Source organism: Pyrus communis, chromosome 8 (genome assembly GCF_041283825.1).
Source record: "Pyrus communis isolate YQ-2024b chromosome 8, ASM4128382v1, whole genome shotgun sequence".
In the NCBI taxonomy this organism is placed as follows: Eukaryota; Viridiplantae; Streptophyta; class Magnoliopsida; order Rosales; family Rosaceae; genus Pyrus; species Pyrus communis.
In genome coordinates this window covers 13965113-13992035 of record NC_142572.1, presented here as the reverse complement: position 1 = coordinate 13992035, position 26923 = coordinate 13965113, and the positions used below count along the sequence as shown (strand labels likewise).

At 40.0% G+C, this 26923-nt stretch overlaps 4 protein-coding genes and 1 pseudogene across 10 annotated transcripts; 2 read left to right on the top strand and 3 right to left on the bottom strand.

The window, feature by feature from the left end:
• The first annotated feature begins 1724 nt into the window (after window positions 1-1724).
• On the top strand, window positions 1725-4557 carry LOC137717674 (leucine-rich repeat extensin-like protein 4 pseudogene; annotated as a pseudogene). The gene has a single exon (XR_015965620.1). The product of XR_015965620.1 is annotated as a leucine-rich repeat extensin-like protein 4 pseudogene (transcript).
• Window positions 4412-9095, bottom strand: LOC137717675 (uncharacterized). Of its 2 annotated transcripts, none has more exons than XM_068457112.2 (9): window positions 8975-9095; window positions 8712-8777; window positions 8151-8422; window positions 7138-7798; window positions 6792-6991; window positions 6407-6651; window positions 5247-6007; window positions 4891-4960; window positions 4412-4550 (listed from the first exon to the last, which is right to left on the bottom strand). In XM_068457112.2, the coding sequence occupies exons 2-7, from the start codon at window positions 8730-8732 to the stop codon at window positions 5316-5318; spliced, it is 2091 nt and encodes a 696-aa protein (XP_068313213.2). In that variant the 5' UTR covers window positions 8733-8777; window positions 8975-9095; the 3' UTR covers window positions 4412-4550; window positions 4891-4960; window positions 5247-5315. The 2 variants fall into 2 exon arrangements, with proteins under 2 accessions (XP_068313213.2, XP_088555153.1); XM_088699027.1 differs by having other exon boundaries at window positions 4891-4955.
• A 2525-nt stretch (window positions 9096-11620) lies between these two features.
• On the top strand, window positions 11621-13613 carry MOT1 (molybdate transporter 1). The gene has a single exon (XM_068458372.2). The coding sequence runs from the start codon at window positions 11718-11720 to the stop codon at window positions 13101-13103; it is 1386 nt and encodes a 461-aa protein (XP_068314473.2). The 5' UTR covers window positions 11621-11717; the 3' UTR covers window positions 13104-13613.
• A 484-nt stretch (window positions 13614-14097) lies between these two features.
• On the bottom strand, window positions 14098-19351 carry LOC137717032 (uncharacterized). 4 transcript variants are annotated; one of them, XM_088698532.1, is made up of 14 exons: window positions 19109-19247; window positions 18264-18382; window positions 17924-17985; window positions 17737-17824; window positions 17594-17655; window positions 17377-17515; window positions 16745-17173; window positions 15923-16447; window positions 15638-15799; window positions 15402-15509; window positions 15222-15305; window positions 14864-15020; window positions 14743-14788; window positions 14098-14494 (listed from the first exon to the last, which is right to left on the bottom strand). In XM_088698532.1, the coding sequence occupies exons 2-14, from the start codon at window positions 18360-18362 to the stop codon at window positions 14335-14337; spliced, it is 2121 nt and encodes a 706-aa protein (XP_088554658.1). In that variant the 5' UTR covers window positions 18363-18382; window positions 19109-19247; the 3' UTR covers window positions 14098-14334. The 4 variants fall into 4 exon arrangements, with proteins under 4 accessions (XP_088554658.1, XP_068312452.2, XP_088554656.1 ...); XM_068456351.2 differs by lacking the exon at window positions 18264-18382 and having other exon boundaries at window positions 19109-19351; XM_088698530.1 differs by having other exon boundaries at window positions 14209-14494; window positions 14743-15020.
• A 724-nt stretch (window positions 19352-20075) lies between these two features.
• LOC137717540 (uncharacterized) lies at window positions 20076-26755 on the bottom strand. Of its 2 annotated transcripts, none has more exons than XM_068456937.2 (5): window positions 26420-26755; window positions 23783-26260; window positions 21852-23633; window positions 21329-21584; window positions 20076-21209 (listed from the first exon to the last, which is right to left on the bottom strand). In XM_068456937.2, the coding sequence occupies exons 2-5, from the start codon at window positions 26174-26176 to the stop codon at window positions 20638-20640; spliced, it is 5004 nt and encodes a 1667-aa protein (XP_068313038.2). In that variant the 5' UTR covers window positions 26177-26260; window positions 26420-26755; the 3' UTR covers window positions 20076-20637. The 2 variants fall into 2 exon arrangements, with proteins under 2 accessions (XP_068313038.2, XP_068313037.2); XM_068456936.2 differs by having other exon boundaries at window positions 23783-26243.
• Between the last annotated feature and the right edge of the window lie 168 nt (window positions 26756-26923).

Here is a 26923-nt window from a genome sequence, read left to right as displayed (position 1 = left end):
ATAATATTTAATAAACAACTGATTGAATCACATTATTGCTAGGTCATTGTGAGGCTAAACCCACCCCCTCCTCACTCTTAGTGTAGATAATATCATTTGTTAAAAAAAAAAACAATCATTTGACAACTTATTTAATCACATTATTATCTGCTACGAAAGACCTTTTTTATAACCGGCATTACATACCTCTTAACATGTTTTGAACGTGTTTAAAAACAAAGAAATTGAATTACATTATTGCTAGCCAATCGTGAGGTACTAATTATAATAATAAAAAAAAACTTTACCCAAAAATTAATTATTAAGAAAATACTGTTAAAATGATGAATGCTCATGCCTTATTTGATGCATTTGAAGTTTTTTGTCTTAGGAGTATTTTTGTCCAAATATTTTTGTTGAAACTTGGTGACATCAAAAACAGTGTTCACCTTTTCTATTGGCTTTATATATAGAGTTTCCCTTGTTCCACTCCTAACAATGCGCTCTTAGCTTGCATGACAACACACAGGAGAACAAAAAAATACCCCGTTTCGAGAAATCTTAAAAACGATAAGATTTGAATTAATGATCTCTTACTTTCGCAATGTCGCGTCTTATAATGTAAAGTGCTTATGCCAATTAGAATCATTGAGATAGAAGGCTATACATGTGCCTCGGTATCTTGAATACATAGTAGACACTACGCAGGCACCGATGACCAGACTGTTGTCATGGTAAAAAGTAAAAAACTCTGCCCTTCTTCACAATCACATTCTACCTACCCCGATTCCTTGTTTCTTACTGTTGTCCCAAACGAGAAAGTTTTGAGTATGTCGAGAATACAATTTGGTACACCTGTTATAGTATAAGTAGGATATATATATATATATATATATATATATATTTTAATGTATCTATCACTTGTATTATGACACTTTTCTTGTCAAAGTATTATGGCACTTATTGTATTGGGCATTGTTCTTGGCACAGTGATAAATCTCTTTTAGAAAACCTAAAGAGTTAAAGAGGATGACATAGCGACTATGTAGTCGAACCGACTTTCCCGCCCTTGATCTGTTAACGCCTCATTAGAAGTGTTTTTATTAGAAACATGTTTGACATTTTATTTATAAAAAAACATTTAAAGTGCTTTTTATTTAAAATTAAACACAAATAATACCTAACAAAAATTGGCTGAAATTAAACACAAATATTACCTAATAAAAAATGACCGCACGATGTACAATGAACGGCTAAGATGTGAGGATCCTTAGCAAAGAGGATCCAGAAAGAATCCTCATCATTTAAAACACTTTTAACCTTTTTTAAAAGCAGCCTGATTGGATAGCTGTATTGATCCTTGCATTTTGCAATGAATGAATCCTTCAATTCTCACTTTTCACTTGTGTAACGTTGAAGCTTATATATGTGCGTGTGAATGATTGTTAGCTAAATGTATATAAGTTTGACATGCATGATCAAACTGTGTGAATGATTGTTAGCTAAATGTATATAAGTTTGACATGCATGATCAAACTATTAATGTTGTTACGAGACCCAATCATCTACAATGGCACGTAGATTGCCAACCATTAATGTATATATAAAATCTTACAGACGCAATCGAGTATCTTTGAGACTCATTTGCACGTACAGTTGAAAGTTGCGTTTGAATGTGATGCAAGTGTCAACTGTTAAGTGTCTAGGTCTAATACGCGTTATCTAGGTTGAAACACGCGTTATCTAGGTCGAAACACGCATTATCGACTGTTAATAGGTTTATCATGAGACTTGTACGCATCAACGGTTAAAAGTTATCTACGATCATAAACAACAGTCATTAGCTTAGCTCAAACTCTTAATTATGTTTCCTCACTGTAAATCCTCCTAAAATGATCGTATCTTTACAACACACACCCAGCTTAGCCCCCTAAATTGGTGTCAAAAACTTGATCAAGTCCAAGATGAGCGTTAAAATGGGAAACCACCCCAAATTAACGGTGTCTATGTTTGGACTGATCCAGTTTCACACAGATGTAATAAACACATGCGCTCATCACTTCCGGTAAATCTAGTTTTTTTACCCCTAACTGCTACTCCTCGTACACTTGGGAGTATAGTGAAAACTGAAGATTAACCTACTCAGTGGCACAGCTTTTTTTACTTTTTACCCTGGAGAATTTGATCAGTTTTCCACCTCAAAACCCCTCTTTCTCTGATACCTGCTGAGAAAGCTAGCACAGAGAAATTGAACCCATTAGATGTGATCTCTTGCATGTGATGAAGAGAAGAAACATTCACATTTTTGTACTCTCCATTTTCCTCGTACCGATCTTTTTCCTCGGTGCTGCCGCTGGCGAAGAGCTTCAGATTTCGCACAATGCCGGCCTGAGATACTCGTTGCGGACGTCACATTACAAGCAAAGGCAGCTCTTGTATTACATTGACCAAGATGGGTCACGAGGTGAAACTGTGACAGTTCCAGACTCCCTTGTTTTTGAAAACTCAAGACTCAGAAGTGCCTACATTGCCCTCCAAGCATGGAAGCAAGCCATGGTCTCTGATCCTCGGGATCAAATATCAAACTGGGTTGGATCCGATGTGTGCAAATACACTGGAGTCTTCTGCGCCCAAGCCCCAGACGACCCGTCAGTCCAAACTGTTGCCGGCATTGATCTAAACCATGCTGACATTGCAGGGTTTCTCCCGGAAGAACTTGGTCTTCTCTCGGATATTGCATTGTTTCACATCAACTCAAATCGTTTCTGTGGCAAAGTCCCAAAGAGTTTCAAAAAGTTGCAGCTCCTTTTCGAGCTTGATCTAAGCAACAACCGCTTTGCTGGGGAATTTCCTGATGTTGTTCTTCAGCTGCCAGCACTAAAATTTCTGGACCTGCGATTCAATGAGTTTGAAGGTGAAGTCCCCAAGGAACTGTTTGATAAGGACCTTGATGCAATCTTCATCAACCACAACAGATTTTCCTTCGAATTGCCAAATAATTTTGGGAACTCGCCAGTCTCAGTTATTGTTCTTGCTAACAATAACTTCCATGGATGTGTACCGGCCAGCCTCGGCAGCATGTCCAAGAATTTAAATGAATTGGTGCTCACTAACAATGGGTTCCACTCGTGTTTGCCAAGGGAGATAGGGATGCTAAAGAAAGTGACAGTGTTTGATGTGAGCCATAATCGGTTTGTGGGAGAGTTGCCGAAGGAAATAGTTGAAATGGAAAGCTTGGAGCAGCTGAATGTGGCTCATAACATGCTCAGAGGGACTATACCAGAAGGTGTCTGTGAACTTCAGAATCTGGCAAAATTTAGCTTTGAGCACAACTTTTTCACTGTCGAGCCACCAATGTGTTTGAAGTTGGAGGAGTTTGACGACAGCAAGAATTGCTTGCGGAAAAGGCCAAAGCAGAGAACCTTGTTGCAATGCAAATTGGCTTTGTCTAAGAAAGTTGATTGTAGTTCTTTTGGATGTCATCCTTTTGTTCCTCCTTCGCCACCATCACCACCACTGCCTCCACCATCACCATCACTGCCTACACCATCACCACCACCACATCCTCCATCACCACCACTGCCTCGACCATCTCCATCACCGCCTCCACCATCTCCATCGCCTCCACCATCACCTTCGCCTCGACCATCACCACCATTGCATCCACCACCTCCACCACCGCCTCCACCATCTCCACCACCGCCTTCGCCATCACCATCACCACCTCCACCATCACCACCACCGCCTCCACCATCACCACCACCACATCCATCATCACCACCACCACCTCTGCCATCACCTCCGCCTCCATCACCATCACCGCCTCCACGATCACCACCACCAACTCCACGATCACCACCACCGCATCCTCCGCCATCTCCATCGCCTCCTCCACCATCTCCCCCGCCATCTCCTCCACATTCACCACCATTAACATCACCTCCGCCTCCACCGCCATCACCACCACTGCATCCACCATCACCACCACTGCCTCCGCCATCTCCATCACCTCCTCCGCCATCTCCATCACCTCCTCCGCCATCTCCATCACTTCAGCCACCATCACCATCATCACCACAGCCTCATCCTCCTCTTCCTCCACCTCCACCATCCTCACCTCCTTGCCTTCCCTCACCACCAACCCCTCCACCATGCCCTCATCAGAATTCACCACCAACTCCACTACCTTCTCCCCCACCACCACTACATTCTCCCCCGCCAACACCACATTCTCATCCTTTGCCGCCTTCACCACTTCCTTAACCTCCTTCACCTCCATCGCCACCACCATGTGTGCTAACTTCTCCGCCTCCTCCATCCCCACCACCATGTGTGTCATCTTCTCCGCCTTCGCCTTCACCTTCACCACCAACTCCAGCAAATGATGGCCTGTTAAATTGAAGAACCCTCCTACCCTTCACCTCCACCACCACCGTATTATTAGTGATTCCTTCCATTTCTTCTCCACCTTCCAGACAGCTTAGAGACCAATACACTATAGTGAGTAAACTCCCACAACTCTGAAAAGCATTTCAACTTTTGAAATAATTGCCAAGTCTTTATCTCTACCACTGCAACCAAAGAACACAAAAGAATGCCATCGACTATCAAGTTACATGGTGAAGGTGAACACGAGAAGAACAAAGAGACAATGCACACGGAGGGTTATTCTTTTTTCTTCTTATTTTATCTTTTCAAGTTGTTATGGATTGTTTTTTTTAAGTAGATAATAAGTTGGAAGATGTAGTACTAGGCTACTTGGAATGTAATTAAAGAGATCTCTAGATTCATAATTCCGTTATATTAAGAGCTTTCTTTTACTTATATTTTGATCTAAATGTATTATGCAATGATGGATATTGGATTGAAAATGCTTACAAATCTTTAGGAAAAGTTAGGTCTCAATATTACCTTCTGCATTGCTCTGCTTCAATAATCATGAATCAGAACAAGCAACCATAGAATCTTTGTTCCATCTTCGCTGCAGGCAGAAGAAAGTCACCAATCTTCATTTTTATTGAAGAAAGGAAAAATAGAACAGATAATCTAAATAACAATTGAAAAATCAAACTCCAGTGAGAAAGGCTCAATGTTTGAAAAGCTAAATTAAAAAAAAAAAAAAAAAAAAAAAAATTGCTTTCCTTGTCCTTAATCTCAAAAAGCAGATGACAAATGAACAAAACTGATAGCAGAAATGAGACGCACGAATGCCAAAGAATTTCAAAGCTCACTGAGGCAAAAAGCCTGAACTGTACTTTGAGTCTTACCCTGAGCCATATCAAAGACCATTACTTCAAAGCATCATGCATGTGAGCATCTCCATTTTGATGGCCTAATCAATCCAGATGAGGAAAAAGTACATTGTCTGCTACATGTGAATTAATCTCTGAAGTTAAAGGCTGGAGCAAACCACTATTAGACAATACTTCCAAGGCTTTAATGTCCTGTTGCAAACGGGTCGCATGTAAAATGGCATGATCAAGAACTAGAGGATCATCTGGGATATTTTGAAGAAGAGTAAGCAAGGCCTGCCGATAAACTTGAGCAGCCAATAATGGTCTTGCAACCTGCCGATCTTTACATGAGATCGCTACCTTGATGACATGCTTACAGAGATTTCCCAGCCTTGACGAAGGGCAATCACAGAATGAGAATTCTGAACCAGGGTTCCAGATAGTGTATGCCAGGCTTCTGTCCGTTTGTGAGATGACCTTTGCATACTGAAGATTTTGCTCTTCTAATATGACATCAACATCTAGGATCTGCAATGCCTGATACCAAGCATTCGTTGAAAAAGACTTGTCCCTCAAATTTTCAAAATACCCAGTCTCCGTGCTATATTGGTCTAACCAATACGAAGAGTGAAATTCAGTTGTGAGTGTGTGTATCAACCAGTCGACTCTCAACCAGGAATTTGCATATTGTTCATTGAAAAGCTTGGATTTCAACCTTGCATGATAGGACTCAATTGCAGCATTTGGCTCTGGACTGGCCACAGGAAGAGACCTTATGCAATTCATCCACAACTCTGGACAGCAAGAGCATATACAAATTCAATGTTTGGGATAACAACATGATAGCTTAAAATATTCGAAAGGGCCATTGTAATGGTTATTGGTCACAATATCTATCACATCAATTTCATTTTGTGAGCTTATCACATTTCAGTATTCATGTGACCACACAGTTTATACTTCGTGTGTCAACTACCTAACAGGCCACAATACCATCCTCGCACTGGGTTTGAAGCCAGCCGTGTAAAATGCAAGGGATAAAAAATTATACCAAAGAGAGTTGAAACACAAAAACCAGCAGTCTCAGACAGCATTGGCTGTTTGACAGAAACCACGTACTTGGGCCTGACTCCTGATTAAGAGCAAAGATGCTTTCTTTTATGCATAAAGATCAGGCACAGAAAGGAAAATACCTAAATTTGGTAACCATCGCCTCTTAAAATAATCCATAAAGGCACATTGATCAACAAATACTTGCATAAACTCCTCAACTGCATCCATAGCATTCGACCCGCTCCTTGTGCTATACAAAAGACAGCCTAACTGCTTAAATACCTCTCGCTGCACATCAAAGTTGCAGCATGTCTTTAAAATCCGTCTTATCCAAGAATGCCGAGCATGCCAGATACATAATAAGACCCGGCATTGGAAAGCCTCCCTGGGATAAAGAAAATAATCCCAGTGTAAATTCAGTTCAATGTAAAAACAAACTCTGAGAAACATGCAAACCCCACACCCCCGCGGTGCGCAATCCTCCCCCCCACCCACCCACAAAAAAAAAAACACTAATGATATTACCTTAATATAGAAATCTCAAAGGAAGGATCATCCACTAAAAAGGAATCGGGTCTCCATCCTGAGTCCTTGGTTCGGATTCTTTCAGCCAGTGGCCCAATCCACTTGTGGATGTCTTGACTGATGAAAGAGGAGGTAATGATCCAAGCAACTGGTATGGCATTCCGAAATGGGTTGAAAACAAGTAATGTACACAGCGGATACTGTTAAGAGGGGCCAAAAATCACAATAAGGATATGACATCTAATAGCAGGGGTAAAAAATCAGGTATTATGTCATCAATTATACGCATGACAGCTAACAACATGAAAGAAAAGGATCACATGCAAGTACCTATAAATCAGGATACCTTAAGTTTCTTTAAGCCAAATGTTGAATGGACAGCTATGTAATTATTATGTCCATACTGGAGCATCTGTTGCAGCTGCCAATCTGTCTGTATCCCTAAAACAAATGGCTCCGAACCAGAGCTATCTTGAAAATAGAAAACATGCTTGCGATGGCGTTGAACCCACATCTTTATACTGCATCCATCATCTGGATGTAACTGAGGAGAAGAATTACGAATCCCCCTTTCCATGTTTCTAACATCGTTGCGACTTAGAAAATCATCACGGTTATGAGGTCCACCATGCCCCTCGACCAGCTCCATGTGATGCTGAATTATATTGTCTAAGGGAATTCCAACATAAAGCATAGACATCACTTTCAGTCGTTGCTCCTCTGATATTCGTGGAGCATACATGGCTCTCGTTCCCATAGCATCCTGATCAAGTATACCATGGCACGGATATCCTGACTTATCTACATGATTTCTGTGGTTGTAGATGATGAGAGCAAGGAGTGGCCGGGTATATAAGCGCTTTACAGTGAAATGGCATAGGCAGCCTCTCATCATGTGACGCCTTCCAGGCCTGCTTCCCTTTCCGGATGCTGGCTTTGTACTAGAACCATCCACCAGACCAGATTCATTCTCTCGGTAGTCTTCAGGACCATATGAACACCAGTATCTGATGAATCACCATATACAAAATTACGTGTCTTAGGTTTATGTTGATGATCACTTAATGCTTTTAATTTAATGGTATACAGTTGCAGCTACCTATGTTTGCAGTGGATTCAATAGTTAACGTTCCTGAATATTGCACTCAAAAAAAAAAAGAAGAAGAAAATGTTCCCGAATATCAATTTTCTGAAAGTTATAACTAATGATTTTAAATTTGAAATGAATTCCTAATTTTGAAAGTGTTGTACAAGCTGTTCACAACTACGCAGATATTAGTGCAGCAAATCAAGCGGCCATTTTCAACACGGTTAAAGGAACAGTGAACTCCAACACACAAGACAACAGAAACAACATACAGTGTATATTCAAGATAACCGTCAACCCTTGGCTTGCTGATGCTCCCCTCAGGTCTCTTCCTTCTTGACTCGACGCGGAAGCTGGCAGGGCATTCGGCATTTGAAGATTCTCCTTTTACAAAATCACCCACCCTAGCAAATGGGATTAGGGCAATATCATCGCCGCCTTGGCGACCGCCTTCTACTTTCACCCACTTGATATGAGTAGCAGAAAACTCGGCACATGGAGGATCTTGTACCGGAAGGTTTAGAATGTCCTCCATTCTTGCCATCTGTGTAATAAAATGAAAACCCAAATCATAATTCTTCTAATTTTAATATCTTATGCAGCACAAAATTCAACCTAAGAGTTTTAAATAACTGGTCTGTGTTGGTTTCCAAATTCCAATATTCCCAATCTCTTATGCTGCCTCTTTACTCAATCTAAACATGCAAAACAGCAAAGCTAAGAAATTTTAAAGCTACTTGAGATTACCATCTAAAAGTGCTTATACTTGAAGCCAAAAGCACAATAAGGACTTCAACGACTGAAAAAGTAAAAGCTGTTTAACAAAAATTTACCTTATGTTCATGGCCCTTCATGCTTCTCCAACTAGCTCAAAAAATGTAAATTCCGAAACTTTTACTCTGCAAGTAATAACTTTGAAAGTTTAAACTTTACTCAAAACGAAAAGAAGCAAATTGGGCAGCTTTAGAAAGAGGAAAACCAGAGAGCAGCAGGTAAAATGCAAAAAGTTACAGCTTACAGAAGTGAAAAATCCGGGAGGGGAATAAAAGCAATTGAATCTAAAGTAAAAGTAGTAAATATGAAGAGGGTAATTTACCTCTAGGGTCTGCATTCGAATGGGCAGCCATGGGAGGAGAGTGATTCAAGGTCTTCCATGTTTTTCAGCGGAGTGGAGCTTTTGCTTTCTGGGATCAATTATCAGAGATCAGACAAAGCTGTTAGACCTCAGTTTTCCTATCTCTATTTCCTTTGCTTGTTGGGCTAGCAAATTGGGTCCAGCCCAAGGAAACACGTTGGCCCATAAGATTCGTACCAAGTCCGAAATGTTAGTGCCATTTTGGAAAATGCCGGGGAGAGAAGCTCATGTAATGGTGTAAGGATAACACTCATCTCCATTTCTGTGGTAGAAGCTCGCTTGCTCCTTTTATTAATGTCGGTGATGTACTTCTTTTTTTTGTCAATAGATAAACTTTATTGCATATTGAAAAATGCCGGGAAGAGATAAACAGTTGGGTTGGTACTATCATTGCCCAAAGTGACTAAATTTTGAAAGAAAACTTATATACCATAATCATATTTAGTTTTATTACAACAATAACAACAAGGCTTTATCTTACTAAGTGGAGTTGGCTGTATGAATCCTAGAACATCACTCTACTCAGTTTTGCACAAAGTCTTATGTAAGTTCCAAGTACTCTATGTCTTTCCTTAGAGTCTCTTTCCAAATCTTCCTAGATCTTCCTCTACCTCTTTTGCCCTGAGTCTCTGTCTCATAATCACATCTTCTAACTGGAGCATCGATAGTTATTCGTTTATCATGTCCAAACCACCTTAACTGATTTTCTCTCATCTTATCTTCAATTGAGACGACTCCTACATGGATTTCCTCTCATCTTACCTCAAGCGAGAGTTGGATGACTAGTGCATGTACATGGGCTGGGTTCATGGGACTCGCGCAAGGTATCTTGTCAGAACTTTGTTTAGTTTTTTGTCCTAACCATTAAATAAAGTTATTTGAATGTTTTTTTTTATTTATTAAAATTTAAAGTTTTGAAGTCATTTTTAATAGTTTTCCTAAAATAAGGCCTCATCATTCATCAACAAAAACAAAGTAAAACATGTAAATGTTGTAAAATTAGTGGGATGAATGCCCACTTGCATTTGGCAAAAGATGAGAAGACTTTAGAATAGTGAATTAATAGTGGAGGTGTGATATTGTCAAAAGGAGCAATGATTTCCCTCATTTGTAAACCACGGATGTGGTTCTATAAATAGAGCACTTCGTGTGTTATCAAAATACACATTGTGAAAGAAAGAACTAAAGAAATAATATCAGCATCTCTCCCTCCCTCTCTTTATCTACCATCTTTTTTGTGTTATAGCCACTAAAGTTATATTGTGATATTTTGCACCCGTTTCGCTCATGTCCCTGGCAAAGATTATTTCTCTAACTTTTGTCTATTTATAACAGCAAACTCTTGCTCATATATATTGGTCCTTCATGAGTCATGACTCCCTTTATAGCGAGAGGGTAGGACCTATTTTCTTAATGTTGTTGATGTGCCTTTTTTGCGGGGCAGATAGGTTTGATCTCTTAATGTACATCTATAAGATTCCCTTCTTTCTGCTTGTGTAGATCTAAGAATATTCCATTCGTAGCTTGGTCCATTCAGCTCCGAAATTTAATAGGAAATAACTCATAATCGAACGTTTACTTTTTTTGAAATGAGTTCAAAATAACTAAAAATTAGACCTATTTCAAAAGATAGTCTATAAAATTGGACTTATTTCAAATTTTCCTTATACTTTATTGAAAATAATTATAATCGGACGTTTACGTTAACGTCGGCGTCTAGGATGTTGAAAGGTCATATCAGCTCTCAAAACGACCCCATTTGAGTTCTGAATCGTTTGGCCCTTGCGCAGAGTGACCCTTCGAGTTCGTGGGTAGTATAGTGATCCTTTTGGCTGAATATATTCGCATGATGTTAAGAAAAGGAGAGAAAAGGAATATGTATACATTATACAATCCACCACAAATGATCTCTTCCCCAGATAAAGAATCCAGTCAACTAGTAAAGTCTAACCAATTTGATGCGTCATTTAGTTCCAGTTTCGTGTACCACATCTCCATTCCCTAATTAATACACTGACTTTTGCCAACTTTGGAGTTGCTTTGTACTTTTTTGAGCAGGGTGATAGCGTTAAGGGATCAGATAGCTAGTTAAGAGAAGAGAAATTGATAGAGATTGAAATCACACTAATTTATGTCACTACGATAAAACATCATTTGAGAAAACCACAAATAAGGTAAGGAGCATTACTATTATTTATTTTATTTTTATCAAATGACAGATTTGTTAAATTAAAAAACCGATGAGGTTCGAACTCATGTCATCGTGCAACGACAACACTTCTGTCCACAATTGTGGTAAACGACCACATTACCACCAATTTAAGCAAGGGAGTAAGAATGCACCCCTTATTTATAGGAAACAAGGATTATCTCCCCTCATCTTTTCATCATTTTCTCTCACACTATTTTGTCTTTCTCTTTTTATAAAAAATTAATATAAAATGTTGACGTAACTTAATGATAACCGTTCAACTATAGAGAAAATGAAAGGAAGGAAGAATAAAAAAAAAGAAAAAAAGAAGAGAATCGTTCTCCATTTATTGGATCCACATTCCACACACTTCAAGAAGTGTGAGAAATAGGGATTTCCTAGACATACAGTACAATCAATACGCCAACAGATCACTTTTCTCCATGTAAAACTATACTGTATAAATACATCACACTACCCTAAACTATTCGCATTAAACAAAAACCACATTCCATGGAGCCCCAAAACCACCAAATCCCTCCAACCCAAAACCCTCCTCCTCCGCCCAGTTTCTCAGCCAAAGTTGCAGAACAAGTAAAATCCAACCTGGTTTTCAAGTCCAAATGGGCAGAGCTAAATGGCGCAATGGGTGACTTGGGCACATACATTCCAATTATTGTGGCCTTGACTCTCTCAAGGGACTTGAACTTAGGCACGACCTTGATCTTCACCGGTGTCTACAACATTATCACCGGTGCAATTTACGGTGTCCCGATGCCGGTCCAGCCCATGAAGGCCATTGCCGCCACCGCTCTAGCCAACCCGGATTTCGGCGTGCCGGAAATCATGGCTTCTGGGATTTTGACAGGTGGAACCATGGTTGTTTTGGGTGTCACAGGTTTGATGCAGTTGGTGTACAAGCTGATCCCTCTCTGTGTTGTGAGGGGGATTCAATTGGCACAGGGCTTGTCATTTGCGTTAACCGCGGTCAAATACATAAAAAAAGTCCAAAATCTCCCCAAATCTAAGGCTCTGGGAGAGAGGCACTGGTTAGGGTTAGATGGGTTGGTTTTGGCTATTGTTTGTCTAGGGTTTATAGTGCTTGTTAATGGTGCAGGTGAGGAAGGGCAGGAAGGTCATATCGATCATGTGGGTCCCCGTGGGGATGAGGAAGAGAGACCCAGCAGAAAGGCAAGGTGGAGAAAAAAAATAACTTCACTACCTTCAGCTTTTCTGATTTTTTTGCTGGGTGTGATTCTGGCTTTTGTGAGGAACCCAAAGGTTGTGCATGAAATTACGTTTGGACCCTCTTCCATGGAGGTGGTGAAGATTTCTAGGCATGCATGGAAAGAAGGGTTTGTAAAAGGTGCAATCCCACAACTGCCCTTGTCAATACTGAACTCAGTGATTGCTGTGTGCAAATTATCATCTGATCTTTTCCCAGAGAGGGACTTTTCAGCCACTTCACTTTCAGTGACGGTAGGGTTGATGAACGTGGTGGGTCCTTGGTTTGGCGCCATGCCAAGCTGCCATGGAGCCGGTGGGTTGGCTGGGCAGTACAAGTTTGGGGGGAGGAGTGGTGCGTGTGTGGCTCTGCTGGGTGCGGCTAAATTGGTGCTGGGTTTGGTCTTGGGGACCTCTTTAGTGACGATTCTGAACCAGTTTCCTGTTGGGGTTTTGGGGGTGCTGCTTTTGTTTGCTGGGATTGAACTAGCCATGTGTGCTAGGGATATGAACACAAAGGAGGAGAGTTTTGTGATGCTTATTTGCACTGCAGTTTCACTGGTGGGTTCCAGTGCAGCACTAGGGTTTGCGGTTGGGATGGTTGTGTATTTGCTTCTTTGGCTGAGAAAATTGGGCACCGACAAACCTGATTCTGTGATGTCTATGGATGCATGATCCATAGAAAGTTGTTTAGGGACTTTAGACTCGTATTTATTAGGTGTAGCATATGTTCTTCAAGATGCACGGTTGGGAAGATGGTGCAGGGTTTAGAAATTGCGTTTGTAGCGAGTGAGGCAGATTCTGCATGACGAGAGCAACTTTCATACTGCGGGAAACAGTAACATTGACTTTCCGTATTAATGATATAATGTCATTTGTAAGCTTCTTTTCGTATGTCACTATATCATTAGCACAAAATGCCACTGCGGCATTGTACACGTGCCATGAAAGTCAATCTATTGCAGGAAAATGTGTTTTATTTGCTTTTTGTAATATTTTCTTTTCATTTAACTTTGCCTTCTTCTGATGGTTTAAGATTGGTAAGTAAATATGTTTTATGATTTATGATTTCTTTCAACTGGAAAAAATGAAGTAGGTAGCTAGAGCTAGTCTTGTTTGTTTCACCAATTGAGCCTCCACCACAGCTGCAAGATATAAATGAATAAATATTCTTAATTCATTTTATTCCCTTGATTATATTCAAAGATTATGATCATGGTTTCCAGATGCCATGGACATATCTCCCACCTTTTTTTGGTAAAGAAGATGCCCAGCTTATATGCACAAGGCTTTGAATATATTCACTACTGCTCATAGGGTTTTGCCTTTGTTTAGCTCAGGCAGAGGCGATCCAGAGACAAGGCGATCAAGGTTTGTGCCATGGGTTTTACTTTGAACCAGGCCTCAGAATATCATAAAATCCCTAAAAATATGTACATTGAGAGCATATAGCCTACCTTGCAAAACCATTCATATCCAAGTAAGTTTGTCCTTAAAACCAATGAACAAAGGCGACAAAAATAGAAAAACGAAGGAATAGGAGAACTTAGAAATAGGAAAAGCAAAAAATGGAAATCGGATCAACTAGCTCTCCCCTCCCCTTAATTGATATGATTTCTTATTTTCAAGTATTTGATTACGGTCAGGTACCTACACTTGTGCGAGTGAATTTAACTGTTAATAACTGCAGAGCCTTTAACGCATCAATGGTCAGTTAATTCAACAGAAGCATCCCACTTACTTCCAATATACTATTGTTTTAATAATATACAAAATAGTACTGTGATGTGAGAACATATTAACTGATTTTTAACAAGATGCTTGGAGGTCCTCTCTCCTGAAGACTTCCCTCCATATGGATGCAGTCTTCCGCCTGAAGATGCTTGGAGGCCGAAATAACTTTTGATCATCCAAATGGGTTTCCTCTCATTGGAGAAAAAGTGTCTAAGGTGCTGCTGCTGCTGGGTGCTGGGTATCTGACGCTTGGTTGCTGAAATGATTGCTGAGTTGTGGTTAGGGATCCAAAAGCAGCTTCGTCCCTGCCAAAGCCGCCAACTCCCTGTGGTCTGCAATGATGACAATGACCGAAAAGTAGAGAAACTGAGCACATAATTACAGACGAAATGGAGAATAACAAACACATAAGAGAGGGAGAAGGGAAGGAAGGAGAGACACGGTGTTCTAGTAGCACATGCTCTGCAAAATATGGGAAAGACGACACTGGTGGAGCTATCAAGGGCTGCTAATGTCGAGCAAACTTACGTCCAGATAATATGTTACAGAAAAAAGATAGCTAAGAACGATAAATAATTACCTTAAAAATTGCACATTATTAGGTAATTGATGCCCCATGTATGCCCCTGAGATGATAATATTAGACATAAAACAAGAAAAGAAGCCAAGAAAGAAAACATAAGGTAACAAAGTGAATTTACTCGGAGAGAAAGCATTTGCGAACGAAGGCGAGTGTGAAGGCATCGCCATGGATTCATTAGACTCAAATTGCGACATAGTAGGAAGGCTCGAAGCATGCATCAAGCCTGGTACTGGAGCATTAGGCAGAGCTCCTTGCAATGAAGACATGGAAGGAAACTACACAAATATAATACTCGAAGGTTAAAATGAATATATTATCAAAGATCTGAACTCTAATTTATCAATTTCTCGATAAGAAACAAAAAATGCTGATAAAAATCAAGTAAAAACAGAAAACTAAGAGCATAAACTATAGCAAATTTGCAAAAAAGAGATGGAACAAGATACAAGAGGTATCAAATTGAATGTTGTGCATACATGTGTGGAAGTCACTAGGCTTTTTTCTTCATTAAGATCAAACGGATTTTTTGGTTTTGCTGGACCCGGAATTACTGGAGCCGGCTGCAAATGAAAATAACATGTCAACAGCCTCCATATTTTAAGCAGAAATTAATACACAACATATTCAGCTTTTATAAATCTTTACGCATTATATACCGTCGCGGTAGGGTAATACTGCATGTTGTACCCCATTCCCTGAACTGGAGCAATATGCCAGCCTGAAGCTTGTCCAGGGGCTGATGAGTAACTTGCAGTAAAAAGGTCCTGCAGAAAATTTAACATAAGACAATCAAGAAACATTTTAGCCGAAAAAATGTATATACATGAAGCAAATAATGTCCAAGTTCACTAGAATCTTCAATCAATATGAAGAAAATAAGACAATTTCATACTGCCGGGAGTTCCATTCGCACGCTAGTATTCATTTCCACTTGGGATCCAGCTCCACTGCCACTGTCGGTATGTTCAGCTGGATTCAAAATAGATTGAGATGATTTTTCAGCAGGAATACTGAAAGATCTTTGTATGCTTGGTGCCAGTGATAAGTTCCTCAACTGCAGATGTGTACATTAAGCAACAAGGTAATAACACGAACTAGATAAGACATTTAAAAATTATTATTTGCATTCATGATTTTTGAGAGTAATTAATTAAGGAGAAAGCTATTCTCATCTTACCTCAGCGTTTGAAGCTCCAACTGCAAAATTGACATGTGAAGTAGAACCGCTATCCGTGGTGAAGGATATAGAAGATTGATCTTGCTGTGTACTTAGTACTAACTGCTTCTCATCAGTACCTTTTACAGTGGTGTCACCACCAAAAATAGCAAGATCTTGCACAGGACCTGCATCAGCTGGGGAATGACCACCTGCAGGCATGGTGTTTATAGATGCAGTTGACGGAGCACCATCATTGTGTGGTGTCTCAGATGCATTACTCACAGGAACAGATGAGGGAGTTGACAATTCAAATAGCAAAGACTCCAGAGGGTCTGCATTTGGAACCGCAGTTGGAACTTGAGGTGCCTTCTCCGTTGTAGATGATCCAAATGAGGCCCAGTTGTTATCCTCATTGGGTGGAGGTGTTTGCTGCAATTGTGATTCTGTAGCATGTGGGGGCTCGGAATCAGTATTGAAATCAATCAAGCTTACTATATTTTGTTTGGTCGCATTCCCATCATGGCCACCAGTAGATTTGGTTTTCTACAAAGAAAACCAAAAAAATATAAGTGCATATTTTTCTTGAAAACTGTTCAAAAGAGTAGTATGAAGCTCGATAAACTTTTTGGTAATGTTGGGCCATTATATGCCATTAAAGTGCCCAGGTGCATGGATCTCACAAAAATAAATTGAAAGACAGCATTGCAAGAATTTGGACTCAGGATCTCCTGATTTGATACTGTTGGAACATCACTTACACAGAACCCCTGGTTTAGAACTACGTAAAAAAAAACCCTGTAGTTCAAACAACTAACCATCATAATGTAAGCAGGAACACACCTGATTATGAGCAGAACCATCAGTATCCTTCTGATTTGCTGTGGAACTTTCACCAACCTGTGGAGGAGGCACGTTTTCTCGTAGTTTATCTTTAACAGGGGGCACAACAGGAGAATGGGACCCTTCTGTGGTCTTCTTATTGTCTGGTGTCCTGCTTTGGACCTTGGATTCTCCACTTGAGGATCCACGTTTTCCCCCCCGAATCCTGTTATCAACAATCTCAAAACGTAGAGGAGCTCTTATAAAACCACCACTTCTTGAGTTTTCTGGAGAATATCGAGGACTTCTTCTCTCATCATAGTAGTATCTTAAACTTCTTCCACCTGGACTATTACTATAACTCCGTTCCAACCTGTCATCATCATGGAAGCTCCTGGATCCACTACGATGTCCACCAACCTTCTGGTTTTCATCAGACTCCTCAGTGCTCTGCATTAAATAAATAAGAATTTTTAACTAGAGGCAACCAATAAGAGCCTTCGCATCAAAATTAAAATAAGGCCTGTGCTTGCTGCTGTTGATATTGTATGCAAATAAGGAATGACCAAGCTTTCCACAAGGAAAAATTAGAACTATATGAAATAGAAATGTATTGAATGGGCAAATCTTATTAAAAAAAAAAAAAGGCTCACCAATCGCAGCATTGGGAGCTTGTTGCCACTCCTCTCACTAGTGTAGATACTCCTCTCACCAGTGTAGACACTCCTCTCGCCAGTGTATTTTCTATCAACATATACATGCTTTATAAAACTCCTGAGTCCATGAAGATTACTGCAAAGTAGTATGTGAATTAGAGAACATCCGATATGAAGTATTCCATACTAATCAAAGAGTTACATGCTTAAATACCCGGCATCAGGGTAAGAATGGTACTGAGGATCCCATTCTTTAAAATAAATTTGTCTTGCTCGCTGTAAATGAACGTTTCAGGGTGAACGTTAGATAGTGGATGAGAAAGAATAATAGTGAGACGAATGAGTGTATGTGCTCACCTCATTTCCCCCTGCTTGAAGTGCACTAACTTCTTCTGCATTAAATTTAGCCATTGACACTGATTTTACTCGGTGAGTGAACTCCCGACTGGACAATTTGAAATCTTAATTGGTCAGCACTGAGAAGATGCAAAATCAAAACGATGCCATGCAAAACTTATGATCAAAACTAGATATGACTACTTACTGTACTCCACTACACTTTGTACAGACAAATGTCAAGAAGGTCGTGCAAACATATTGCGGCCCCTGCACAAAGAATACATTTTTAAAACAATCGTTGAACCAGTATCATTTGTTTGTAGGAGTAGATTTGAAGGAAAAACTCATATTTACTTCCGCAAGAAAATTCTTATTTATCTTTCTAAGCGCATGAGCATGCATTTGCGGATTTCAAATATTAATTTGCAGAACTCAAAAAATACAGTGTTTTCTACTTTTACTGATTTAATGCTACAGATGAAGAACCATTAATGATGCCAGTATTTTCACTTATTTGGGAACAATACAACAAGAAGATGTCATACCAAGCTATTGCAGTTGATGCATCTTTTATTCTCGGGAAGTTTTAAAAGACTGCGAATTGTTCTTTCGCTTTTCTCATCTTCCTTCAACCCTTTTCTCATTTTTCAGAAAATTATGAAACCTGAACAGAAAGAAGAGATGGAGAAGTAATTATTGCAAGAACCAAGACAGCCGCTGAGCTTAACTTTCTCTTCCTCAATTTTTTCACCAAGCTGATGGAAACTCACAGGGAGAAAAACCAACCTGATTAGTTAATCAGTGTAGATTATATCGATTTCAGCATGAAGAAAATACATTGTCATCTTCCTAAAATGTCCTTGATGAAAATAAATTGAAATACCATGTCCTCTCTCTCTCACACACGCACACTTTCTTAAAGATAAGAGATTCCTTTTTCAACTAAACCTATCATACCAATGCAATATATTACATCAACATCAATTTGCTTCTTTTACTTCTCCTACATTTTCTCAGCAGCCAAACAGATGAAAAAGGAATTTATCCTTCCAATTGTTATCAAAATCCGATCAAATGAAGCAAAAGGGTTTAACAAATGCACATGTTATTACCTGAACATCAATTACCTTCCTTTTCTTTTACCACTATTTCTCAGCAACCAAACAGATGGAAAAGCAAGTTCTCCTTCCAATTGTTATCAAAACGCAATGGAGTGAAGTAAAATAATTTAACAAATGCAAATGTTATTACACGAACATCAATTACCTTCCTTTACTTCTCCTACATTTTCTCAGTAACCAAACAGATGAAAAAGCAGTTTTTCCCTCCAATTGTTATCAGAATCCGATGAATTGAAGCAAAAAAAAAAATGCAGAAATTCAAAACCAACCTGATTATATAACCAGTGCAGCAACTCGAATCTATGTATGCATCCACAAGCGGGCAGAGAAGAAACCCTAGAAATTGGGAACCGAGAGAGAAATTGATGATAGTAAGCGTTGCGGATGATGACCGGAAGAGGCTGAGAGTCGTACATTTTTGGTGGGAAGTCGGTTAGAGAGACAGCGGAGGAAAGAGGTCAAAGGGAGAGTGAAATTTGCCGATCTTACAGCTTAACGATTATAGCCGTTGAATCATTGCTGATTTTTCAACGGTGTTTCAAATTTCTTTTTATTACCAAAAACGCCCTCCAAGTCTCCCAAATTAAACCATTAATCTTTTTCTTATCTTTCATAAACTATAGGATAATTGTAGGCTAATTTATTTAAATTACGAAAACTGAGATTTAAACTTAAGTGCATAAAGAGAAAACACTGCTCTAGCAGACTTGGAAAAACCTAAGTCGGAAACATTAACATTTCTTTGGCCGCAAATCTTGTGCAAATTAAAAAATAAAACGTGTGAGACCATTATTTTATATCATTAGACTAGTCATTTTCCGTTATTGGAAGAAATTTTGGGGATAATCACCATTTCCATTATCGTTAACAATGGTAAATCATTAATAGGAGCTCGATACAAGAAGAAATGCTCTTAATCACTTGACTTAGAAGCGACTAGCCTTTTGAATTGTCACTCACTACTCTTTTACCTTGGCTTGATCATGCAATGAAACACGACACTCTAGCAAATTAAATCAAGGCCAAATCACACAAATTATCCATTTCATTCGAGTTATATAACAATAACTGTTATTGTTCTGGCAAGGGAATAAACTCTTTTTACTACCCGTGCGGTTGAAATTATGGCTTTTATAGCTTTTACCGCAACCGCACGGGTAAATATTAAGGGATTTTTCACCCCACTAGCCGTTAGTTTGCATCAAGGCGTAGTATCTCGAGTAAAAAACTAGATTGTTTGACAGCAAAAGGCCATATATTCCTTTCTTTCTTTCAGTAGTTGTATTATGTGGGCAAACTGCTCCTTTAATACCGAACGCTTAAAAAACTGGAGGTTACGGGGGAAAAGAACAGAGGAAAACGAAAAAAGATCTGTACAATGAGATTGGCAGCCAAAATTTCATATACCCTTTTCTTCCCTAACCTGCAGGATGCCGATGATGATCGGTGATACAACAATGGCTGAAGTGAGCAGACAGACAAACAGACTTCAAGCTGGTAAAAGAATCTCGCCCGTCGAAGAATCAGAGGAAGTTGAAGCATCCGAGCATCGAAGCAATGAGTTCTAACCCATTCTTGCTGTTCATGGCTCTCATGTTAGAATTTCTCTATGGTATCTGTGTAAAAAATACCGAATAAAAAGTAGCCACCACTACTGACAAAGTAGAACCAGAACCAAGACCGATTCCACCAAAAACACCGTCGGAGTCTCATGTAGTAGTCTCTATGGGCTGCAGAATGGCAAGCTGAAAGGGATTTGGCATTTTCATTGTATCATCTCACTCTAAATTGTGGTGTTCTACTCTTCATCGTCACTGGAGTCCTCAGAAGAAGTTTTGATCGCTTCCGCGGTCATGAGAGAAACCACGGCCCTGTGTATTGCTAGATCTGCTCTGTAAAACAATCTCTGAGCTCTCTCTCTCTTGAGCCTTGCCATTTTATGTGCATGTTGAGCGGCACCAGATGCATCACGCAGTCTGAACTCATCGAGATCAGAATCATCCAACAGTCCCATGCCATGCCTCGGAGACACTTCTGGTTGATAATAACGCTGGCTTGACCAATCAGGGATATCTGCATTCCATCGATGAAATTCATTTCTGTTTCCTACGACTCTAGGACTGTATGAAGACACCATCTGGGGGGCAACATAAGATACTGTCCTCGCAAATTTCTTTGACTTGCTTCTATGAATTCTGCGGAGATGATTTCTCTCAAACCCATCATTGCTCACCAAGATGTTAGCTGCATCCCTTGGTGAAAATACCCCAGGTGATGTCTGAGACAAGGGGGAGTCGTCTAAAGAGTCATAGTTATGGCCTGGATATGCCAGCCTTTCATCACCAAAAGCAAACCCATTTGATCTTCTTCCTGAGAGAAGAAATAAAACCTAATTAAGAAAAAATGCTTCCAGAAGAAATTAGTTAAACAAAATAAATGTAGCGTAAAGATTTCAATTAAACATACTAAATAAGGCTAAAGAAAATTACCAATAGCATGGAAACCATCGTGATCTCCTAACATGGCACCATTATGTCCAGAAAGCGAAAATTTCTTCTGTGACCGTTGTTTTGATCCCTTGTTGGGAACTTCTAGTCCCCGTGGTTTCAGACAAAAAGCAAACATTGGTGGCTTCTCAACTGATGCAGGTTTCCCGTAGCATCCATTGGGGAGGGTGGTATTGGTTTTGATCATAGCTTGCTCCCACTCTTTTACTTCTTGTTGATACCTTTCCCAAGATGGTGGCTGCAAAGGGAAAAATAAATTTTATGTAATGCATCAGATGAACGAAAAGACAGATGACCTTTCCACAAGGAAAAGAAACAAACATTCAAACACAACCAAGAAGTAATAGACATAAGCATCCAACCCCCCAAAAGATCCATAATTTGGGTTTCAAATTACATAAGAGTTACGGTAAAAAGGAGAAAGAGAGAAAAAAGAGGGGGGGAGAGGAGGAGGGATGTATATTTTCAGTAAAACCAAAAAGACCCATTAAGAAAGAATATGTACCTGAAGATGTCGGATTAAAGGCATTCCCTTCCTCTGCCTTTTCTGTAGCCAATGCTCATAAATGGATAAAATCACATCCATGGGCCCAACTCCAGCACCAGCCATGAGCTCTTCTATTTCTTCAGATGTGAACTCATCACACTGTTGATCATATGCAGCCTTTTCAAACACGTCCATTGTTTTCTCAAACATCTCCTCGTCAATCTCTGTTGAGCTACTGTTGTGAACTTCAGAAGAATTTTGAAACTTCAAAATCCACTGCTCATCATCACTATCCATATCATACAATACCCGAGATGGATCCAAAGCCATTTCAACATCAGTTTCTATTTGCCGGAAATACTTTGCAGAACTGCGAAGAAATGATATTTCAATTGAATTATCATCACTTTCTTCAATTAAGCGGACACCAGGAATAGGAATGTTTTTTACTGAAGCAGAGCGGATATTCCGATTGTAACACTCTTCATGCATCTCCCTAAATAGTGCCCACTGACTCCTATCTGGAAACTCTAAACCCCAATTCCAGTCCTTTCCTCCTTTCCACATCATAGCATGAGTGTAGCGGTTTGTTGTCCCAGGCTGCAAAAATTGATGTGCTTTGTATGAGTACTTTGTAGTCCCTGAAATTTTTACAGCAAGCTTCCACTCATTATGATCAAAAAGCTCTAATACAACATGGGCCCCACACTCCCTCCACCCTCTGTCACTGCCATTGACTAACACATTTGCTTCGCATGATAAGAGTTCCAAATTTCTTTGGGAACCTCTAGAAGCATCTGATGACCTCTTCTCATTATTAGCCCTCCTGATTCGTTTATGAGAAAGCCCCTTCTGGAGGTTTCTTTGCTTCGAACTAAAGTCAAAACCTCCATAAGGCAATGTATAGGACACCTGAGTTCGGGGCTTCTTTGGTCCACTGCCAAGACCATTATGGAAAAGGTCAGCTTTTCCATCCGTCCAACTATTTGAGAGGTGTCCAAGTGATGAACTATTTCTATTTCGGTGCCCTGTACTTCTGGGAGCAGTGGGGTTAGAGCTGGGAATAATGCTACCACTCATATTCCAAGAAAATTCTGTTGGCTGTTGAGCACTTTGCACCTCCCTATCCACAGGCTTCTCATATCGGTCAAATGATGGAATTTCGACAGTGAGACCATTCGGAAAAGATTGGGAATCAGTGTCAGACTTGTCTCTACCAACCAAAGGCCTTGGGGATAAAGAACATTGATCTGACTCTGGATGATGGCTTTGCAACGCTTTCAACTGTACAGCTTTATCTGTTCCAGTCTTTTCAAGGACACCAGTACCATCAGAGGATACAGAAACATCAAGACTGCCATTTTGGAAATGCTGAGATGACTTTGTCCGAGTTCCATGGCATAGAGAAATAGCATTGTCTGCATCTGGCTTGGCACAGGATCCATCAGAAGTAGCATTACTTGGTGGAGCCTTCAAATTTTTCTCAGGAGTAATCTTCGAACCTCCATTAATAAAGTCCTTGACCACAGACCAGTCAACTGCCAACATATTGTCACAGTTTTCGACATGCTCCACTGAATCACGGTCCCGAAAACAGATATTAGCAACACAATTTTCCATAAGCAGCTTAAGATGCAAACTAATGAAGAAAGTAGGTGCAGCAGCAAAAGAGAGGGCAAGCGGAGGAAGTTTTCTGCAGAGCTCATCATCACGAGAAGTAGAATGACTACTATTTACAGATATAGATTCCCTGAAACTCCCCTTGAAGTTAATACCCTGCCTGGGCCTACTCTGTGTACCCTGGTTGATGAAAAAATTATGGAAGTGAATACCTTCATAATACAAAGACATTGAAGAATAATATAATTCTACACAATACAGAAGACGGAAAAAAATTCAGTTAGAACCAAAAATTATATTCAGAAATGTAGAGAACACAAGACAAATACCTTGACAAAGGAGGAATTCCCGCAAAGAGACATAAAAGGTGACTGATTTCTTCCATTTTTAAGTGCTTTAATACTATCATAGGTGCATTCAGACGGGGGCAGTTTCTTGGTAAGCAAACAATGGCTCGTAAGTTTAGAGTCTAGGTACTTCCACTTTGAATTCTTTACTTCAGAAAAGTTGTAGAATGCAAACACAAGTTGCTTCCCAAGATGCTGAACACTGGAGAATTTAAACCTGATTGAAGTTGCTGGTAACTGGAAATCAATAAACTTCCCCTGCTCATTAGGTTGATGAAACAATGACAGGACAAGAAAAACAAAGGCTACAGCCTGCTTCAAGCAACCTTCAAACAGGAGAAATCTCAGTCCAACAACATTGTCAACAAAAAGCATCTCCAAATAAACCTTTGGCCATGAAATCACCACTGCGCCATACTGACGCAGCATTGCGGCACGAAACAACCAAAACTCTACTCTAAAGGAATCATTAATAATTGAATGCACTGGAAGGCCTAACTCAAAAGTAACTCTTCCTGGTTCTATCCGTGGAGGAGTTAATTTCAGCAGTCCTACATCATCAATAGACCACAATGGTCCATTGGCATCCAAGCTTCCCAAGAAATCATATAGTGACCCAAGTTTACTCGCAGAGTCATGGTCATCCTTGGATGTATGAAACAATTCAGACTCATTCTTCCGAAGCCGCCTTCGAACATAAACAATAGGCATTTTGCTATCTTTGGAGCCAGTGCTGCCTTGTGAGGTAGGCTTTTCTAGCATCACATCATCAGATGATCTGCCAGGATGGCGAGAAATTTTTTTATCCCTTTTAAAGGAGCAGTCACCCAAAGATTCATGTAAAGTGGCATCTTCATCAGACAATAGTGGCACAGGCTTTAAAGATAGACCAGATGTTTTTTGCTTCTTCACAACACGGGAAGGAGACTTGACCCGACCCGTAGATCGTGCCAACCATGAAATAATGGGTTCAGTGTCTATATAGCTGCCTATGCCACTATCATCCCCCAAAGTCAATTCTCTCTTTTTCATTTCTTTTCTGCATTTCATGTCTCCTTTTCTCTCATCGGGACTTCTATTCCGCACCTTTGATTTTTTCCGCTCTGTCCTACCGGGAACTTCACTAGGGAGTAACAAGAGCTTGAACCTCTCATTTTGAAGGTCAACCCATTCTTCGTCACGATCATCGTATTTCACATGATGAAGTTTTTTTTCCTTGTCATAGTCATTAATAAGACCATAGTACCAACTTTGGTCTAAAGGCCAGAAGACTTTGATTCTCCGGTTCAATACCCAGTAAGCATCCAAGTTCCCAAAGAAAACTTCATAGAAATGGCGCCTTTTCCGTGAATGCCCCTTTTCATCGTGTTGTTTCCTTGGCCTCAATACTCTACCAGAATTGTCAACTGAAGGAGATTCTGATCCAGAAATAGACTTTGACCTATGGCTATCAAAATCCTGTCCAGAAGACAACAAAAAAGACAACCCATTTGCAGAAGCCTTGTTGTTTGAAGAAAACCCAGTGCAGCTGGGATCAAACCTTGATGAAAGCATCCTTGCTGCATTCTGTTCAAGATTCTCCTCATCATCTTCTTGTAAATCATGGCCTTTTTTCATAGAACTATCAACCAAAGGCTCAGCTTCCTTTTCAGAGCTTTTACTGTCAGGTGCCAACTCCTTCCTCTTCCTACGATTCCTCCGAGACTTCTTCAAAGATGAATCACCATTGCTTACAGCCGAATGACTTGTAGGAACGTCTTCTTTCTTAGCATGTGGTGCTGAATTCAACTCATTATTTATGTTTTCTTTGAAATCATGCCGACCCTTCTTTCGTTTAACTTTCAAGGACTCAGATTGAGTACCTAAATCATCACCATTTAACTTAGCTATCTGATGAGTCTGATCAACGACACCCACTTTACCAGCAGATTCATCTGGCAGCTTCGGTGCCTGACCACCATCAAATTTCTTCCTCACTAGAAAACCCCGTTTACGCCTCGGGATTTGAATAACCTTATTATTCAAACTAAGCGACGAAACACCATTCAACCCACTACTGCTATCCAATCTATCACTCGACCCAGATTTCCATGACTCTGGATCATGTGAACCAGAATTCAACCCGCTATGATACACTTTATCTAAACTCTTTTTGCTACTAGTATTAACATTCTTCAAACTACTAAGAGAAGCCTCTTTCTTACTCTTCTTTGTCTTGCCCCCGTTCTCATCACCATCCTCGGCACTAACTTTTCTCTTCAAGCTCTTGTTTTCGACATCTTTCCTACTTCTCGATTTATACAAACTCTTCAGATCCAAAGATCTCGATTTTTCGGGAATTTCAGTGCCATGTGAGTTCTCTACTCTATTTTCCATCAACAACCCCTCAATCCAACCACCCAAACCGACGAACCCAAATTTTCACATTCCATCATACACGCCCCTACACATTTTTCAGATCTGTTACACCAAAAACAACGCAAAAAAATGACAAAAATCCCTATAAGAAACCAAAATCAAACGATCACCCCCTATGCCCCAACGCATTCAGATAATTTCCAGTAAAAACAACAAAAAGCACATCAAATTTCAGATTAATCAACTCAATTGCACGCGTACCTTAACCGCCAGAATATGAACCAGCAGTCCCTCGAATGAATCGCGAAGATCACGAACGCAAATCATGAATTAGGGTTCGAATCAGCACCTCCCGATTTGAAACCCTAATGTAATTCCCCAATTCTCGAAATTAATTTTCGACAATGGTTGAAAATTCCCCCTTTTTCTTAACCGTAAAGAGACGGAAAAGAGAGCTAGGGTTTCTTCGGTACCGCCAGACTGAGGATTTTGATCCAAAAATAACCAAAAAATGGAACACAAAATGGAAAAATATACGAATCCTCTGGATAACGACACGTGGCGAAATCTGGGATGTTCGATTGGCACGTCCGAGGTGAGCATTCACTTCCTGTGGTTCCATTTATATCACCGTCGGCCAACATTGCAATTTCGTGACAAAGAAGCTGAAAATGGACGGTCGGATTTCGTACCAAAAACATGGACCGTTCAGATTTCATGGTTTTTTGCGGAATTAAAAAGTGGGCCTCATTTTCCCTGAAATAT

Bases quoted from the DNA above. Each gene is read 5' to 3' on its own strand.
- LOC137717675 (XM_068457112.2), bottom strand. From the start codon at position 8,732: ATGAAGGGCCATGAACATAAG. The intron at 8,423-8,711 runs GTAAATTTTTGT...TTTATTACACAG, and splicing joins TGAAGGGCCATGAACATAAG to ATGGCAAGAATGGAGGACAT. The intron at 6,008-6,406 runs GTATTTTCCTTT...CTTGCTGTCCAG, and splicing joins GCGATGGTTACCAAATTTAG to AGTTGTGGATGAATTGCATA.
- MOT1 (XM_068458372.2), top strand. From the start codon at position 11,718: ATGGAGCCCCAAAACCACCAAATCCCTCCAACCCAAAACCCTCCTCCT.
- LOC137717032 (XM_088698530.1), bottom strand. From the start codon at position 18,362: ATGAGAAAAGGGTTGAAGGAAGATGAGAAAAGCGAAAGAACAATTCGC. The intron at 17,174-17,376 runs GTGAGCCTTTTT...TATTTAATGCAG, and splicing joins AGCTCCCAATGCTGCGATTG to AGCACTGAGGAGTCTGATGA. The intron at 15,510-15,637 runs GTATGAAATTGT...AATTTTCTGCAG, and splicing joins TGCGAATGGAACTCCCGGCA to GACCTTTTTACTGCAAGTTA.
- LOC137717540 (XM_068456937.2), bottom strand. From the start codon at position 26,176: ATGGAAAATAGAGTAGAGAACTCACATGGCACTGAAATTCCCGAAAAA. The intron at 23,634-23,782 runs GTATTTGTCTTG...TTCATCAACCAG, and splicing joins GGAATTCCTCCTTTGTCAAG to GGTACACAGAGTAGGCCCAG. The intron at 21,585-21,851 runs GTACATATTCTT...TTCCCTTTGCAG, and splicing joins CTTTAATCCGACATCTTCAG to CCACCATCTTGGGAAAGGTA.